Here is a 20,510-nt window from a genome sequence, read left to right as displayed (position 1 = left end):
ATGTGGGAATTAGGGTTTCACGTCCAGTCAAAGTTAAGACAGCCGAACTGAGACCAAGCAGATCTCATGTGCTGACGTACGAGGACCTTCGAGCATTGCGCAGGGCGGCTCTAAAAAATCGCATGAAACCAGCAGAAGAAATAACTCTTGAGTTTCAAAATGCCACTAGAAGTCCGGCGCGCACATTACCTGTGCGTAACTACACTACTGGCCATTAAAATTGCTAAACCAAGAAGAAATACAAATGACAAACGGGTATTCATTGGAGAAATTATTATACTAGAAGTGACATGTGATTACATTTTCAGGCAATTTGGGTGCAGAGATCCTGAGAAATCAGTACCCAGAACAACCACCGCTGACCGTAATAACGGCCTTGATACGCCTGGGCATTGAGTCACACTGAGCTTGGATACCGTGTACAGGTGCCGGCCGAAGTGGCCGTGCGGTTCTAGGCGTTGCAGTCTGGAACCGAGCGACCGCTACGGTCGCAGGTTCGAATCCTGTCTCGGGCATGGATGCGTGTGATGTCCGTAGGTTAGTTAGGTTTAATTAGTTCTAAGTTCTAGGCGACCGATGACCTTGGAAGTTAAGTCGCATAGTGCTCAGAGCCATTTGAACCATTTTTTCGTGTACAGGTACAGCTGCCCATGCAGCTTCAGCACGATACCACAGTTCATCAAAAGTAGTGACTGGCGTATTGTGACGGGCCAGTTGCTCGGCCACCATTGGTGAGAGATCTGGAGAATTTGCTGGCCAGGGCAGCAGTCGAACAATGTCTGCATCAAGAAAGGCCCGTACAGGACCTGCAACATGCGGTCGTGCATTATCCTGCTGAAATGTAGGGTTTCGCAGGGATCGAATGAATGGTAGAGCCACTAACACATCTGAAATTTAACGTCCACTGTTCAAAGTAACGTCAATGCGAACAAGAGGTGACCGAGACGTGTAACCAATGGCACCCCGTACCATCACGCCGGTTGATACGACAGTATGGCGATCACGAATACACGCTTCCTATGTGCGTTCACCGCGATATCGCCAAAGACGGATGCGACCATCATGATGCTGTAAACAGAACCTGGATTCATCCGAAAAGCCGCAATCGCGATAGGCTACAATCCGACCTTTATCAAAGTCGGACACGTGATGGTACGCATTTCTCCTCATTACACGAGGGATCACAACAACGTTTCACCAGGCAACGGCCGGCCGCGGTGGTCTCGCGGTTCTAGGCGCGCAGTCCGGAACCGTGCGACTGTTAAGGTCGCAGGTTCGAATCCTGCCTCGGGCATGGATGTGTGTGAAGTCCTTAGGTTAGTTAGGTTTAAGTAGTTCTAAGGTCTATGGGACTGATGACCACAGCTGTTAAGTCGCATAGTGCTCAGAGCCATTTGACCCATTTTGAACCAGGCAACGCCGGTCAACTGCTGTTTGTGTATGAGAAATCGGTTGGAAACTTTCCTCATGTCAGCACGTTGTGGGTGTCGCCACCGGCGCCAACCTTGGTGAGTGCTCTGAAAAACTAATCATTTGCATGTCACAACATCTTCTTCCTGTCGGTTAAATTTCGAGTCTGTAGCACGTCATCTTCGTGGTGTAGCAATTTTAATGGCCAGTAGTGTAATAAAAAAAGTGTTGGACAGTGCTCCTGCAGCCCCTCATAAGCCTCGCATCTCTGCACTCATTGCTTAGAGACGCTTGAGGCAGTGTAAAGAATGACGCCACTGGACAGTGGATGACTGGAAACGAGTGATCTGGAGATACGAACACGGTATAATACGCGGCAGACCGATGGAAGGGTTGAGTTTGGCGGACGCCTCAAGAACATTACCTACCAAGGTGTGTGGAATCAACAGTGAAGTCCAAAGGAAGTGGTATTACGGTATGTTGGAGTTTCTCTTGGCTATCGTCTCATCTCCTTACTGCACTTAGTAAACGCTAAGTGTGTAACGATGTGAACTCATTTTTAAACATTGTGTAGTGCGTACAGCATCAGCTAATAATTGTGTCAGCCTGACAATGTACCCTCCCTAAAATCAGCATCGATGGGTCAAGTATCTGTGCACAACAACATTTCTGAAATGTACTGGTTTGCCCAGAGCCCCTAGTGGAAAGAGACAGGGCGTCGACTTCGCTCCAGAGGCCAGTATCCGACATCTCGGAATGAGCTGCTATTCCTCCACAGACATTCACACATCTCATTGGAAATGTCCCCAGCAGAGTTCAAGTAGTCATAAAGGCAAAGAGTAGACGAGCTCCATAATAATGTACACTAACAGGTATCGGGATAGTTTCGATCAGATAGTGTTCATCCACACGTTTACTTTACAATTCACTCTTAAATCTTTGCCAGAGGGTTTATAGAAACCACTTTCAAACTATTTCTCTATAGTTCCACTCTTTGGAAGCTCGTGAGAAAAATATACATCCAAATATTTTCGTGCGAGCGTCGATTTGCCTTATTTTGTCATAATGGCCATTTCTCCTTATGTAGGCGGGAGCCAACAAAATGTTTTCGTAGGCGGAGGAGTCAGGTGGATATTGTAATTTCGGATAATATATCGCCACAACTGATTTAAGGACTGCCACACCAATTCGCTTGTTACATGCTTGACTCCGTCTCCCCTATTTCGCTATAGCACAAAACGAGTTGCCTTTCTTTGAAACTATTCGAAGTCCTTCGTCACTACATGGCTTTAAAGACGACACACGACCACAGCAAATCGTGGCGAGAACATAACAGTATTTTATTGTGTCCCGTATGGATGCTTTTGTACGTCTAGCTTACGACGGCACAGGAAGTGCTGATTGTATTCTGTATTCTTGGTGCTCGGCCTACGAGACCTGGTCGGGAAAAATGTCAGCCTTCCCTCTGAAAAGCCTCGTTCCCGCGGGCAGGTCGCACTACGGCCTGCGGCTGTTTTCCGCACCGCTGAGAGGTCGACGCGGACGTGGTGCGGGGATCGATGTGTGTCCGCGGAAGCGCGCCAGCTTGTGCCGCGCCGTGGTGTGCTGTGCAGAGCGCCGGAAGCTCGCGTTAACCGCCACCGCCGTTTCCGGGAGCCGTCCGCGGAGCGCGGATGGCCCATCCGTGCCGGGCCGGCTCACACCGCAGCGACACGTGCTTGCCTGCCTGCCTGCCTGCCTGCCTGCCGCCTGTCACGAACAGGACCGCCTTACGAGCGCCCTCTCCCCCACTGACTACACTCAGACGTGACGTTTGGGTTCTTTCCTGTCCTTGAAACATTTCCGTTCTTGCAAGAGAATTTGCCGGTTCTGAAATATCGTAACTGATCGGTGTATAAACTACATAATTATCGTGGAGGACACAGCTTCAAGGTATTACTTCCGAGCTTTTAGGAAAAAATTTGGAAACTGGTGGTAAGATGCGATCTGAAGTTTTCCCGGCTTATTTCCAATTTGAACAGTTCTCGGGTATCCGACCGGGTAGCGTCGTAATTTCGAGGACACGTTCGTTGTTTGGCCACATGGACGGGACAGCTTAAATGAAATTCTCGAACACCCCAACTCGCTACACCCCAACATACATTTCACGATGGAGGTGGAGCAGGATGGTGCCCTAACGTTTCTTGACGTCCTCGTGAAACGGAAACCTGACGGCAAGCTGGGACACAGTGTATACAGAAAACCTACACCCACCGATTTGTACCTAAATGCCTTCAGTTGCCACCACAACTCCTAGCGTGAAGGCGTTTTACGCACTCTTGTTCACGGGGCACGATCGATCTGTGGCCGAGTGGTTCTGGGCGCTACAGTCTGGAACCGCGCGACCGCTACGGTCGCAGGTTCGAATCCTGCCTCGGGCATGGATGTGTGTGATGCCCTTAGGTTAGTTAGGTTTAAGTAGTTCTAAGTTCTAGGGGACTGATGACCTCAGATGTTAAGTCCCATAGTGCTCAGAGCCATTTGAACCATTTTTGATCTGTGATCAGCAGAGCCTTCTAGCAGAACTGCAGCACCTCGAGGCATTTCGGAAAACTGGGTACAACCAGAAGCAAATAAGAAGAAGTAACAGAAGAATACAAGTCATTGGCGTGCATTCCGTTTGTCGGAATCACCTCAAGAAAAACCGGTAGAATCCTGGGGAAACACAAAGTGAAATGTATATTCCGACCCCCTGCAAAAACCTTGACTCTACTGCACTCAGTGAAAGATGACCTAGGCCTTCGAAAACCAGGCGTTTATCAAATTCCCTGTCAGTGCGGAAAATCGTACATTGGGGAGACAGTCCGCACTTTTGAAGAGAGGTGCCGCGAACACAAGCGCCATACCGAATTACGCCAGGCCACAAAATCAGCCGTGGCTGACCAGTGTATAAAGACTGGCCATCTATGCACTATGAAAAAAACAAAAATACTCTGTCAATCCTCCTACTTCTGGGACTGCGTAACTAAAGAGGCTATCGAAATCCGACTACAGGACGATCTGATTAACAAAGACAGCGGCCCTCAACTTAGTCAGGCTTGGAACCCTGCACTCAACCTGGAGAGAAAGATGCGGCCCCAGAGATCGAGGACCTGCTCCGACGGCGGCAGCAGGGAGACTGCAGACCCCAGTTCAGACCCAGGCGCCGCTTCCCCCACCACCTCCAGTAGCCGCCGCGCCGGCCGCACCAAAGACACCAGGAGAGGAATGGTGGAGGGGATAACGGCTAGTATATATAGAGTGCCGAGAGGAACAGCACAGCATTCGTCAGGAACCACCTGAAGATGGCAGCGTGTACGTCTGCAGAAATATCGTGGAGAAATTACCACGCTACCCGGTCGGATACCCGAGATCTGTTCAAATTGGTGGTAAGATCTCACGGCACCAAACTGCTGAGGTCACCGGTCCCTAAGCTTACATACTACTTAATTTAGCTTAAACTAACTTCAGATAAGGACAACACACACACACTCATGCCCGAGGGAGGACTCGAACCTCCGACGGAGGGAGGCGCACGGACCGTGGCAAGGCGCCTGAGACAGGGCGTCTACCCAGCGCGGCTCCGAGCTTGTAGGACATACACTCCTGGAAATTGAAATAAGAACACCGTGAATTCATTGTCCCAGGAAGGGGAAACTTTATTGACACATTCCTGGGGTCAGATACATCACATGATCACACTGACAGAACCACAGGCACATAGACACAGGCAACAGAGCATGCACAATGTCGGCACTAGTACAGTGTATATCCACCTTTCGCAGCAATGCAGGCTGCTATTCTCCCATGGAGACGATCGTAGAGATGCTGGATGTAGTCCTGTGGAACGGCTTGCCATGCCATTTCCACCTGGCGCCTCAGTTGGACCAGCGTTCGTGCTGGACGTGCAGACCGTGTGAGACGACGCTTCATCCAGTCCCAAACATGCTCAATGGGGAACAGATCCGGAGATCTTGCTGGCCAGGGTAGTTGACTTACACCTTCTAGAGCACGTTGGGTGGCACGGGATACATGCGGACGTGCATTGTCCTGTTGGAACAGCAAGTTCCCTTGCCGGTCTAGGAATGGTAGAACGATGGGTTCGATGACGGTTTGGATGTACCGTGCACTATTCAGTGTCCCCTCGACGATCACCAGTGGTGTACGGCCAGTGTAGGAGATCGCTCCCCACACCATGATGCCGGGTGTTGGCCCTGTGTGCCTCGGTCGTATGCAGTCCTGATTGTGGCGCTCACCTGCACGGCGCCAAACACGCATACGACCATCATTGGCACCAAGGCAGAAGCGACTCTCATCGCTGAAGACGACACGTCTCCATTCGTCCCTCCATTCACGCCTGTCGCGACACCACTGGAGGCGGGCTGCACGATGTTGGGGCGTGAGCGGAAGACGGCCTAACGGTGTGCGGGACCGTAGCCCAGCTTCATGGAGACGGTTGCGAATGGTCCTCGCCGATACCCCAGGAGCAACAGTGTCCCTAATTTGCTGGGAAGTGGCGGTGCGGTCCCCTACGGCACTGCGTAGGATCCTACGGTCTTGGCGTGCATCCGTGCGTCGCTGCGGTCCGGTCCCAGGTCGACGGGCACGTGCACCTTCCGCCGACCACTGGCGACAACATCGATGTACTGTGGAGACCTCACGCCCCACGTGTTGAGCAATTCGGCGGTACGTCCACCCGGCCTCCCGCATGCCCACTATACGCCCTCGCTCAAAGTCCGTCAACTGCACATACGGTTCACGTCCACGCTGTCGCGGCATGCTACCAGTGTTAAAGACTGCGATGGAGCTCCGTATGCCACGGCAAACTGGCTGACACTGACGGCGGCGGTGCACAAATGCTGCGCAGCTAGCGCCATTCGACGGCCAACACCGCGGTTCCTGGTGTGTCCGCTGTGCCGTGCGTGTGATCATTGCTTGTACAGCCCTCTCGCAGTGTCCGGAGCAAGTATGGTGGGTCTGACACACCGGTGTCAATGTGTTCTTTTTTCCATTTCCAGGAGTGTAGAAATTCTGTAGTAGGGACATCTACTGTTAACGAAGAGCGAGTAATTTTCTTACCCGCGCATAGTTTGGTAAATTTAAGTCGCTTCAGAACACACTTCTGCGAGATTTTTGGGACTATCTAAATACGAGGTGATTCACCATCATATTGTGCCTAGTGAGAACGCCAGTACTTACGAGGACAGTTTGGTAAAAGAAAAGGAAGAAATTATGTTTGTTACCTAAACAACTCACCTTACTTCTACACATAATCTTCTTTCATGGCTTCACTCTTTGTACAGCGATCATCCAGCTTTTTCATCCCATCGGAAAAATAGATTCCATCAAACTCTGCAACATTCTTGTTGACAGCAGCTATCACTTTGTTCCAAGCAGGCCAAAGTTTCTTCAAGTTGAGGAACAGAAAGATATCCGTTGGGGCTAAGTCTGGTGAATAGAGTGGATGAGGTACCAATTCAAAGCCCAGTTCATGCACTTTCGCTATTGATATCACTGATCTGTGGGATGGTTTATTATCTTGGTAAAAGACCGCTTTTTTGCGTTGCAACCGTGGACTTTTTTTAAACAACACAAGTTTCAGACCATCCAACAATGAAGCATAATAGCGTTCTGCCTTTTTCCTAGTAATCTACGAGGATTATTCCTTGAGTATCCCAAAAACCAGTGTCCATCAGCTTACCAAGTGACAAAATCATATTCGCCATCTGCGGTGCACTTTCACCAGCCTTTGTCCTTTATTTGACTGCCATTTTGAGTCTGATGTGTAACGAGGGGTACAGGCTTCATCAACAGTCACAAATCTGCGCATAAAGTCTTTCGGTTTACGATTAAACATCTCCAAATATTGTGTTGGAATGCGCTTTTGGTATGCTGTGAACAAATGTGGCAGCCACCTCTCACACAGCTTCTTCATACCCAATTCTCCGTGCAGGATATTATCCACTCGGCCAGTTCAGGTTCGTAAGGTCTCAACACTCTCACGAATTTTCATTGGGTGGTCTTTCCTTAACATACTACGGATTTGGTCATTGGTTTCTTTTATGGTGACCTCAACTGGGCCTCGAGAAAGCACTTCGTCTTCGTTTAAATACATTAATCCAAAAGTAAATGGTCTTGAATGATGGAACAGAGTCAGCGTGAACTAAGCCAAACATCGTTTTGATCAGTGCGGCAGGGCAACCCTTCAGATGAATATATTTAATAACAACACGAAATTCTGTTTTCTCGATTTTCTATCGCAGTCGACACAATGATCAATTCAGACGGCTGTTAACAGTGAAATGTACGCTGTTCATTGTTGGAACACTTTATATGATCCTTGGAATAATCAAGCTCTCCAACCATGAAGACGGACTTTGAGCGAGGGCGTATAGTGGGCATGCGGGAGGCCGGGTGGACGTACCGCCGAATTGCTCAACACATGGGGCGTGAGGTCTCCACAGTACATCGATGTTGTCGCCAGTGGTCGGCGGAAGGTGCACGTGCCCGTCGACCTGGGACCGGACCGCAGCGACGCACGGATGCACGCCAAGACCGTAGGATCCTACGCAGTGCCGTAGGGGACCGCACCGCCACTTCCCAGCAAATTAGGGACACTGTTGCTCCTGGGGTATCGGCGAGGACCATTCGCAACCGTCTCCATGAAGCTGGGCTACGGTCCCGCACACCGTTAGGCCGTCTTCCGCTCACGCCCCAACATCGTGCAGCCCGCCTCCAGTGGTGTCGCGACAGGCGTGAATGGAGGGACGAATGGAGACGTGTCGTCTTCAGCGATGAGAGTCGCTTCTGCCTTGGTGCCAATGATGGTCGTATGCGTGTTTGGCGCCGTGCAGGTGAGCGCCACAATCAGGACTGCATACGACCGAGGCACACAGGGCCAACACCCGGCATCATGGTGTGGGGAGCGATCTCCTACACTGGCCGTACACCACTGGTGATCGTCGAGGGGACACTGAATAGTGCACGGTACATCCAAACCGTCATCGAACCCATCGTTCTACCATTCCTAGACCGGCAAGGGAACTTGCTGTTCCAACAGGACAATGCACGTCCGCATGTATCCCGTGCCACCCAACGTGCTCTAGAAGGTGTAAGTCAACTACCCTGGCCAGCAAGATCTCCGGATCTGTCCCCCATTGAGCATGTTTGGGACTGGATGAAGCGTCGTCTCACGCGGTCTGCACGTCCAGCACGAACGCTGGTCCAACTGAGGCGCCAGGTGGAAATGGCATGGCAAGCCGTTCCACAGGACTACATCCAGCATCTCTACGATCGTCTCCATGGGAGAATAGCAGCCTGCATTGCTGCGAAAGGTGGATATACACTGTACTAGCGCCGACATTGTGCATGCTCTGTTGCCTGTGTCTATGTGCCTGTGGTTCTGTCAGTGTGATCATGTGATGTATCTGACCCCAGGAATGTGTCAATAAAGTTTCCCCTTCCTGGGACAATGAATTCACGGTGTTCTTATTTCAATTTCCAGGAGTGTATATTTTCTTCCTACGCCGGCCGAGCACTAAATCATCCTAGGACAGCCATCCATATACCATGCGAATGGTTGCCTGATGTAGAGCTCAGCTTTCATAAATGTAGCGACATGTAAATACATATTCATCACAGTCATTCACCACAGGCATAATCTTTTTGACGTAACTTTATCTCGAGGTTCTATATAGCTGCAACACTCACGGTTAATGCCAGTGTTTAGGCCTACATTTTACACTGATGTTCTATGCACGTGTATTCAGTTTATTTCCAGTTTTATTGTTTCGGGGATGTTCTTGATAGGGATACTATAATGATTTTGCAGTTCCTCATTTTTCCAATTTTCTGAGTGGTGTTAATCTGAGTCATTTATCCGTTTCATTAGTTCATGTTATGGATTTCTCTCACAACTCACGATTTTTATTACTCTTGCTCGTATGCACATATCTATGTCTTAAAATTTTTCCCAGAGTTTCTAAACGGTATCATTAATTAAACATGTATTTTGCATATAGATGTGTAAATTTGATTTATTTAATGATACTATTTAAATGTTAATGAAATAAAATTGTCGATATATCGTGATTGCTACTAGTGTTTTAGAAACGGTTTTCCCTATAGTCATGCTGTCCGGATTGTTTTGCATGGCGGCAAGATCTTCAATAATTCGTCACTTCACGACGGGCAACATGAAAACACACCATGTATGCACACTCTCAACACTAACATCCCACAGTCAACAGTGCGATATGACGGAGAACTTCTAGCCCAGCCAAAACAGTACTTTCCTTTTCAGGTATTACATACACGAACGAAAGTCATGGAACAGTAATAGTGCAACCCTACTAGTTCCATTGCGTGTGAAGAAAGTGATTGATTCCTCTTATTTCTAGATCCACAGATGACAGACGGGACACCACTGACTATAACCGTACACAAATCGAGTACCTATTTACGGAATGGGTGACATAGGTTTTCTGGTGTTCTGTTACCTTGCAGACTTCAAGGACGTACAGCGTAATGTACTTGGACGTGTTCGGAAAGTAGAGTTCCCAGGAAAGAAAGGTTGTTGAAGTTGTCAAACGCCATCGATACGGACGTTCCTGATCTATGTGACGCCGTGGAATAAATCAAGTTATGCTCATTTTATAGATCGTCCTTCAACAAGTTTATGTCCGTTGCGGTCCTTGAATGTTCCTTTAGGAGAGAGCATAAAGCTGTAAAATCTCCAAATGTAAATGATTAATCAGAATATTGTGACCATCTGATGTTGGTAAATCTTCAGAACGAAATATATCAACGATTCTGATTGGGATGGATTGTACAAGTGGTTGGCAGGTTTCGAAGGTAAGCGGCAACGTGTCACGCAATTTCCATAAAATGCAGGCCGGTGGCTTGTGGAAGCAATGGCGCCAGACACCGTCCCAGGTGCGTTCTATCTGGTCCAGATCACAGAAATTTGATGATCAAGACATCAACGTCACGTCACTGTCAAACCACTCTAGCACGATTCTGGATTTTTGACCATGATACTTATCCTGTTGGAAGATGCCATCGCCGCCGTGGAAGACATGAGACAGTAAGGGATGCCGGTAGTCCGCAATAATGTTCACGTAGTCCACAATAGCCACGGTGCCTTCGATTACTGCCACAGATCGCACGGAAGCCTCATCCGCTACTTCACCCCCTTAGCGGTTGAATTTCCAAATATCCTGGAATACTTTTTTTTAATTTTTAGCCGAGAAACCAAATACCAGTTTTCGTAGTTCTAGCTTCAAAATTGCCTCAATAGCGATATATTTTCAAAAAATATGTCATTCTAATTTCAGGCCCTTGGGGGTGGAATTTTCAAAAAATACCTTCTTGAACGACGCCTTCAGAATAAACAACCTCCCCACATTGCAAATTTGTATCCTTAGCGTTTTCCGTTGGTCTATGATGACTCAGTTAGCCAGTCAGGAAAGTTACTCTTAGATGCAGAGATAACCAGTTAGATAAGAGCAATATTAACACTAAAATAACGTTAGCATCCATAATCTTCATGCTGTGATCCTGAGGAGTACTGAGCGGACTCATATTTTACGGCACCAACTGTGTCAACCGACAGGGTATTCAAGATGTTGTGAGAAGAGACCCACCTCTGTGCCACCTGGAGAAGGCACGCCTGTTACTCTGCGTTCACTTGTTATGTATCGATTGCAGCGGCAGCAGCAGCGGCAGGCATTTAAACCCCGTTACGGCCGCTTTCGTAGAAATTAACGGTCACGGGGACCTGTTTACGCGGCTGAGGAGTTCACTGCCAGCCCGGGAGCTTCACAGTAATGTCGTTGACCCACGGACTGCCAAGCTGCGCTGAGCGAAAACTATCTAGACAAACGACTCTCCATAACACAAAAACCCAGTGGTTTCTTCACGATGTCAGTGTGAAAGCTTTTCAGTATTAACGGATACGTGATAACGGAAAGATTTGCCAGGAGGTAGCAAGAGAACATTCCAAAGTGTAAGTAAACGATCTTGGTGAAACATGACGGACATATAGAGGGGTCAAAATAACGCAATACATACTTTTTTAGTTTGTGTATTATTTCATTTTTAAGGCGTAAAATACACCTCGAGAAGCAATTTTCCTTTTTCGGTTTGGAGGCAATATCTCCGAAACGATGACATATAAAAATGTTTTTCGCATAAAAGTTGACATGGAATTAACGTTTTTAGAAAATGTTTAATAAATTTTTGTAATAATTTGAAATTTTCCAACTCACCTCACCACCAATAACTAATTCTGAAAACTGAAAACTTTTGATACAACATAATTAACAGACGCATTCAAGCCACATACACCCATGTATAATAAACCTGGTTTCTAAAATACCATATTTGATAAATAAGCTGTACACGTTTTGCTGTCTGAGTACTTTTAACATTCCTAGTTAAATATCTAAAGATTAATTATGGTTCTATGGTTCTAATTACTTATTTCACTTACATTCATTTTATCTTTTCAGTTGTTATTTTACGTTCTAGATTTATGCTTTTCTCATTTTTTTCGTTGAACGCAATATGAAACAAAATTCAGCAGCATTCCAATTTGTAATTGTTGTCACCAGAACTAGATCTAAAAATCTTCGAACATCGAAAGCAGTAACACGTCCCACCGCTGTACCTGTGCCGTCGAGCCATCTGGAATCACCAACTGAACAACTTTATTGCTCTTGGGTACGACACTCAAAACTGTTCTTTTTTTCCCCACACTGACCACTCGCCTTAACATAGCTTGCAAAGAACGTTACGGTGAGCGGGGACCGAGAATTCAAGAATCTCTCTGTGAAGCCTCAAATGTCCTTGTGACAGCATGAAAACACGGCAAATCTAAAAGCGGTTTTCTTTCCCAGCTAGCAAGAAAGCTCTGTTATTTTGTCAGTTCCTTTGGGTGGTCAATGTGAAAGAGCCGTTTAGAGCATCGGTTTCAAGAACTCTTATGAAAAATATTTTCTTATATATCATCGTTTCAAAAATATTCACTCTAATACAAATATGCCAAATTACTTTTCGCGGTGTGTTTTACCCTTTAAAAGTGAAAGTGGTTACGAACCAAAAGAAAAATACGTATTGCATTATTTTGATCTCTCTACATAGCCACAGAGTTTCATCACGATTGTTTATTTTGATTTAGGAATGCTCCCTTGCAAGCAAGGAAATGGAAGCGGCAGAACACGGGCAGAACCAATGAGATGGCTCGTTTCTGAGACAAAAGACTAGACAGTTTCTAACTGCTGAACTAATTAGCTACGGGGCCGAATGTTCTCCAGTCACTGTGGACTAGAAATATTTGAGTTCGTCAAATATCATCGTAGAGTGCAGAGGGCGAGTCTTGATATCCTACGGGACGCGTTCCACTGGTCAGTCTCCTCCCAGATAGAGTCAGAAACACCACACTAAATTTAGAAGTGGAATGTATGCCGTAAATGACAACAGTTTTAAGAAATTAACATGAAAGGAATCCAACAGAGATCTTTCAACCTGCCTTCCCAACTAGTTTACTTCCGTTTTTCTCAGAATTTCGAACATCTAGCACCGTTTCATCTTGCCGACCGTTTTCTCTAGATCGACAAGTCAGATGAGCGTTTCTTGATTTTTCTTCAAATGGCTCTGAGCACTATGGGACTTAAAATTTGAGGTCATCAGTCCCCTAGAACTTAGAACTACTTAAACCTAACTAACCTAAGGACATCACACACATCCACGCCCGATGCAGGATTCGAACTTGCGACCGTAGCGGTCGCGGTCGCGCGGTTCCAGACTGAAGCGCCTAGAACCGCTCGGCCACTCCGTCCGGCCGCTTCTTCTTCAATCTTGCTTCTATTTTCAGTAGCAAACGCAGAACTTTCCCTCTGATTTCTTTACCTTCCCTAAAATCATACTGGGTGACTTATATGATATTCCAAGTCTTCTTTCCCCTTCTGTATTTTATTCTTGTCAGCAACATGGATGCATGAGATGTTAAGTTGATTGTGCAGTAGTTTTCGCACCTGTTTGCTCTTCCTATATCTTCGGAACTGTGTGGGTGAAGCTTTTCTGGAAGTCTAATGGTACGTCACCAGTCTCGTAGGAACATGAACAGTCAAAAAAAAAAAAAAAAAAAAAAAAAATGGTTCCAATGGATCTGAGCACTATGGGACTTAACATCTGAGGTCATCAGTCCCCTAGAACTGAGAACTAATTAAACCTAACTAACCTAAGGACATCACACACATCCATGCCCGAGGCATGATCCGAACCTGCGACCGTAACCGTCGCGCAGCTCCACACTGAAGCGCCTAGAACCGCAAGGCCACTGCGGCCGGTCATGAACAGTCATTTGGTTCCCATTTCTACCAACGATTTTTCAAATTCCGATGAAATCTTATTTATTCATTCTGCTTTATTTAATCTCGAGTGTTCCTGAGTTCTTTCAAATTCTGACTTTAACGCTGGAACCCCTGTCTATTGCGTGTCGTTTGCCGCTGTAGCCGAGCGGTTCTAGACCCTTGAGTCCGGGACCGCGCAGCTGCTACGGTCACAGGTTCGAATCTTGCCTCGAGCATGGTTGTGTGTGATGTCCTTAGGTTAGTTAGGTTTAAGTAGTTCTAAGTTGAGGGGACTGATGACCTCAGATGTTAAGTCCCACAGTGATTAGAGCCATTTGAACCATTTTCTTCCCTGTCAACTCCCCATTGTTTTGTCCCATCATCAGACAAGCAGTCGCCCTCATAGATGCCTTCGGTCTACTCTTTCCATCCCTCTGCTCTCTCCTCTGAATTTAACAGCGGAATTCCCATTGTACGCGTACTATAATGTTAGCACCCTTGCTTTTAAATATCCTTGCTTTTAATTCCACCTAGGATTGTTTTGAGTTTTGTGTGTGCTGATTCAGTTCTTCCGGCGATCATTTCTTTTTCTATTTCTTCACATTTTTCCTGCAGCAATTTTCCCTTTGCTACCCTGAGCTTCCTATTTACGAGTATTTCATTTGTAAGTGAGGTATAGGCGCATCGCTGTATTCCTGTCTGTCCATCGATCAACTGAAGCATCTCTTCCGTTGCCCAAGGTTTATTCGCAGTTATCTTCCTTGTACGTATCTCCAACGTCCGTGATTAACGTTTTTAGAAATGTGCACTCCTCCTTAATAGAGCTGTCTAGTGTGACATTATTTTTGCGTTGTATTCTATAGTAATATTTAAATGCGATCGTCATTGCTCGGTTCTTCGAAGGTTTCTCTTAAACTTTAGTGTACTCTTCTTCATTAATAAATCATTATCTAAGTATATATCTGATAGTGGGTACGCCTTACACTGAAAAATCTGATTTCGAAACCTCAGTCTGAACATTATGCAATCCAGATGGAATCATCCCTTGCCTCTGCATGTTTTCCAAGTATATCTCCTCCTCTTCTGATTCCTGAAGAGAGTATTCGTTGTCAATAGCTGAAATTTATTGCAGACTTCAAGTAGTGTTTGTCCTTTCTCTTTTATGCTGCCTAGACCTTATTCTCCCGTAACCCTTTCTTCTACTCCTTTCCCTTAGAACCTCATTCGAATCAACCACAATTATCAGATTTTCGTCTCCTTATATATAGTAAAATACTTGTTCAGTATCTTCATATACTTTCTCCATCTCTTCGTTTTCTGCTGAACTACCGTTGTTGGTCATGATTTTCTGTCGAAGCTTTATATTGACAGTTAATATGGAAAACACTTCATGTATTTTCCGCTTTGGAATATAGGATACCTGACTATAGTCGGAGGAGGGAAACTGATGGTAATAAGGAAATATTTACTATCAGCTTTTGGCGCAAATGTATGATATTTTTAAGTATGTACTGGCCATGGGGTGCCAAGTATAAGAATATATTCTTTGACATTGTCTTGAGGATAAAAGCAAAGTTATTGACATTAACTACGCGCTTTCTCTAATAGACGAGGGTACGATGCTGTTCTGGTGATGTATGTTTCTTTTGGCGACACTAGCGACTTTACGTCAGGTACGGAAATCACAAGCTTCTCTGCTCGCCCCATAACGTGGACGGTGTCAGTAAACATTTGTTTCGTTGCGACGATAATACGACGAGAGAAAACACTTTCAACTACTACTCGACCACGGTGTTGTTGCCTCCCTTGGCCGTTACAGTAAAGAAGTACAGTGATGACTAAGGAAACTGCATCGCACTGTGAATTATTCAAGACTTCTGTGCATGTAATGTCAAGTGGTTCAGCGTGTCCCCGTCAAATATCACGACAGAAACTCAATATAAGCCGTCCCAACTGCCCTCACTTACAGATGCAATAATATTGTGGTCGACTGATACGCACAGGAACAAATAGTCACACGTACTTGACAGTTGAACTAATGTGTTTACCTCCTTGAGCGGTGCTGGTAATGAGAAACGGGAAGCTGCTAGTAGTGTGTGTGTGTGTGTGTGTGTGTGTGTGTGTGTGTGTGTGTGTGTGTGTGTGCGGGCTGGACGGTAATGGGAGCTTGCGTTACCTTCCCCCTGGGCCAGTCGCAGCGCTGCTCGGGGTAGCCGAGACAGGCGGCTTTCTCGGGCTCGGTCTTGTAGTTCCAGTCCAGCTCCGGGTTGCCGTGGTAGTTGATCACCATGGACGGCACCGCGGAGCCCGGCGGCTCGTCCCCACCGGCCTCCAGCAGCAGCACGCGCCACTCCGGTACCTGCAGCACGGAACACACCGGTCACTGCCGAAATCCCTACGCCGAGACAAGGGAAACTTAGCTAAGCAATTACTTTTTGTTATGAACGCAGAGCTGGACAAACATAATAAATAAGAGCTGGAGGAGGTCGCACAGTGCATTGTTGCCGTACTAATGTGTCATTAAGGGAAGACAATCATGAAACACACATACACTATGTAAAAATGGTTCAAATGGCTCTGAGCACTATGGGACTCAACTGCTGAGGTCATTAGTCCCCTAGAACTTAGAACTAGTTAAACGTAACTAACCTAAGGACATCACAAACATCCATGCCCGAGGCAGGATTCGAACCTGCGACCGTAGCGGTCTTGCGGCTCCAGACTGCAGCGCCTTTAACCGCACGGCCACTTCGGCCGGCCACTATGTAAAAGATGCACCAAATTCACATTTGCAAGATACAGCAATGAAATTCTGTACCATGCCTTACAAGAAATTTACACGTTTACTGTTAGGCTCCTTGGATTATATAGATTTAACTTTTATTATGGAATTTAAAAATTTAGTTTTAAAAAAATAATATATGTATCTTTTGCTCACGAACAACTCATGAGATTTCTAAAGAATTTTCTCTGTTTAATCTCTTTGCATATAGTAATCCGTCTCATGAGGTGTTTTGAATATATGAAATAGGAGAATTTTAATAATTTTTTAATTATAATCCCATAAGAATAATATAAAATTCATTCAAAATTCCAAGCACGTTGCCCATATCTCAGTTTACACTCCGAGTTTCAAAATGTACTTGTTTTCCAGCTTTTACTGGGTTTACAGAAATAAAAAACATATTTTTCACGAAATGCAGTTTAAAGTTCAATCTAACATTTTTTCTTGTGTCACCTCTTCAGAAGGTCCCAGATTTGTACTCGGGGTCCTCTTCCACTCCAAGGTTTCTCTTCTGGTATCTTTTTTCCTGTCATCTTTCCTTTATCAGATGGTCAACTGACTTTTCAGCTGCACAGAGGATCAAGTTTGCTTGAAAGCACGCCACAATATCGTTGTTCATTGAACTTTTGAAGAAGTGTTGCTTCAAAAAGTCGGCGTGGCAGGAAGGTTGCAACACACATTTAATTATTTTTCGGACACTTTGCATGCGATTTCATCATCGAAACTTTGGGAACTTATTGTCCATGAGTTCTGATAATAAATAAAAAATTAATTTTCGGTCATTTTCGTGAACGTCCCTCCGTAACTAAGCAACGGAGTCAACCAGAACAGTAAATTTCGCAACATTATTGTTCGCTGTACAATTCTACCGTTCTACGTCGGTTCAGTTTCAGCTACAATGAGGCTCGAAAATGTACTGTATCGTTACCAAGTAGACTTATGCATAAGACTTTGAGGTCCTAGATGCAAAGCGCTTGTCACTGAAATCTCAGGAGACTTTCTGAACCGCCAGTAGCAACTGAATGACGTGTCAGAAAATTCCTTGCCGTTCTCATAATATACAGCGTTACTATAAATGATTCATTCGTTTTTAAAGTCTATACCTGTATGCACAAATATGATTGAATCATGAAGAGAGCCGTGAAATCAAATCGCACATGCACTTGCATTATTTTCGTTGTGTTACGTGTGTTCTTTTAATCTAATACGAAAATTCGTATCGGTTTGGCCAATGTAACTCAAATGCATCTGCCACGTATCTAATACACAGCAAGCATAGAACCTGAAATATTTCAGACAAATTCGCAATCCTTCATCACACAACCAAAGGGGAGAAAATCAATGCTCTGAAAGAAATCGAAATTTTTTGTCATTCTAAAAATTGGCCAGACAAACTTACCAATGAAGGAAGTATAATGGAAAACAAAAGATGTCTCGAGAACTTTGCTATTGCTTTATGTACGAATAATAAAGACCAAAACAGCGATTCCGTTCGTAATTTCCACACTAAACATAAGTAATTTCCACAGTGACACATAAAATTATTCTTATTACTTATCTTATTAAGTGAAATTTAAATCTTCGAACTTCCATTTTTTAATACTATTTTATGTTATTAGTTTTTAGATAGACAATGAGGTTATTACATCAGCACCACCTGAATGGAAAAACCGAAGAAATGAGAGAACTCAAAACTGTGACGTCAGTGAGACGCTGCGAAAGTCAATGGTTGTCTTTTGTTGTATCAGCAACGTGTTGAGTACAAAAAAAATCGTTGTGGAATGTGAACGTTACAAGATTCTCATTTAAGGACACAGAAACCATATTTTGTGTTACTAAGTCGCGCTTATATGAGTTTAACACAACATAATGTGTGTTTATGCAGTTTCACCTTTATTATGCTTATGAAGTATTACGTCCCAAAAAGTAATGCAAATTATACAGCAAAAAACAAACTTCATGTATTGCAGTTTTCTAAAGACGGTGTAATGAGACAGAAATGGTTCCATTCAATTCTAAGGTAGCATTTAACAGTTATTAATTATTCAGTAACAAGTTTCGTTTTGAATGTAATTTAGTAATGCATGTTTGGGATTGCAATATATTATCATTTGCTGGGTCACTTTGCTTGAATATACGCTGAAGAACCAAAGAAACTGGTACACCTACATAATATTGTGTAGGACCCCCCAAGAACCGCAAGACGACGTGGCATGGACTCGACTAATGGCTGAAGTCGTGCCGGAGGAATTGACACGATGAATCCTGCAGGGCTGTCCAGAAATCAGCAAGAGTACGAGGGGGTGGTCTCTAATGAGCAGCATGTTGCAAGGCATCCCAGGTATACTCAATAATGTTCATGTCTGGGGAGTTCGGTGGTCAGCGGAAGTGTTTAAACGCAGAAGAGTGTTCCTGGAGCAACTCTGTAGTAATTCTTGTCGTGTGGGATGTCGCATTGTCCTGCTGGAATTGTCCGTCGGAATAAGCAATGGAGATGAATGGATGCAAGTGATCAGACAGGATGCTTCCGTACATGGCACCTGTCCGAGTCTTATATCGAGGTATCAGGGGTCCCATATTACTCCAACTGCACACGCCCCACACCATTACAGAGCCTTCACCAGCCTGAACAGTCCCCTGCTGACATCCAGGGTCCATAGATTCGTGAGGTTGTCTCCATATCCGTACACGTCCATCAGCTCGATACAATTTGAAACTAGACTCGTCTGACCAAGCAACCTGTTTCCAGTCATTAACAGTACAACGTCGGTATTGACGGGCCCAGGCGTGGTGCAAAGCCTTGTGACGTGCAGTCATCAAAGGTACACGAGTGGGCCTTCAGCTCCGAAAATCCATATCAATGATATATGTGAGTGCAGGCTTTCTCGGCGAATTTCATATATCAAGTCTTCATGGGTTGTCAGCCGAGTAGCGTCGTTGTCTCGTAGCAACGTTTCGATGGAATGCGTCTCCATATCTTCAGGCGAAGTCACTTCCCTTAAACAAAATTCTAGCCACTGAATTTGTAGTTGAAGTTGTACTGGTAATAAAGATTTTGTGAATACAACCAACTCTGATGTGCATGGCTCCGTGTTAATGGATACAAATACTGTTTGGAAGTTTGTGAATGTTTTCCTGATCAACTACTGTTCGTTTCAAAGCGTCCCACACGTCCCTAACAGTTCAAACGCGCGAAAAAAGCGCTTTCTTTCAAAGACGTCGGTAGCTTTGTTTACAAGCGTATCTGTGTGTTGTATATGCTGTGCACGAAATTAGTCGGAGTTATGAGTTCTTGATTGCTTTTACCTCATTTCAACATAAGAAACTACATGTTTTCTCTGTCAGCTAAGCTCATTCACGTATCAACTCAAAAATCGCTCATTTTGAGGACCACACAATTTTTTGGTGCTGGCTATGACTTCATAATACGGTTATTTGGTCCTGTCTCTGGGCGGTGTTGATGAGACGCCCACTTTTTTATTGTTTGTTCAAGATATATCTCCTTGAGATGAATCAATAAATTATAGCTTTGCACAATTCCCACATAATGTACACAAACCAAATGTGAAAACAGTTAGTATAGTAGCATTTTGCAGACCGAAACGAATGGAGACACAGACTGTGAAGATACTGCCAACTTAGAAATTTGGCAATTTTAAAGGCATCTAATTTTCCTCTAATTTATCTTCACATCTTTGTGTTCTCATTTCGTTTCGGTAACATGTTGTGCTTTTCCATACACATAGTCACTAGAAAATGGCCCCATAAGCCGAATCCGATTGTGAATAGAAAGATACACTAAATAAATAACAGCCAAAGTAGAAAAAGTGACACATTCTCTAGATTACTACAAGCTGTGGTACCCTCCACGAACAAGATGAACAGCATGTAAGTATTCGTTAAATTTAATCTCAATTAGGTGGGGACTTAAAACGAAAGATTTG

At 45.1% G+C, this 20,510-nt stretch overlaps 1 protein-coding gene across 1 annotated transcript in view; it reads right to left on the bottom strand.

The window, feature by feature from the left end:
• Positions 1–20,510, bottom strand: part of LOC124588477 (glucose dehydrogenase [FAD, quinone]-like) — a 191,606-nt gene that overhangs the window by 101,289 nt on the left and 69,807 nt on the right. Inside the window, exon 5 of the mRNA XM_047131474.1 lies at positions 15,958–16,140. Within this exon, the coding sequence (XP_046987430.1) occupies positions 15,958–16,140 (183 nt within the window). The remainder of the gene's footprint in view (positions 1–15,957; positions 16,141–20,510) is intronic.

The sequence above is a fragment of the Schistocerca americana genome, chromosome 1 (genome assembly GCF_021461395.2).
Source record: "Schistocerca americana isolate TAMUIC-IGC-003095 chromosome 1, iqSchAmer2.1, whole genome shotgun sequence".
In the NCBI taxonomy this organism is placed as follows: domain Eukaryota; kingdom Metazoa; phylum Arthropoda; class Insecta; order Orthoptera; family Acrididae; genus Schistocerca; species Schistocerca americana.
The sequence above is the reverse complement of the archived record's forward strand: the minus strand, read 5'-3'. Positions and strand labels throughout refer to the sequence as shown.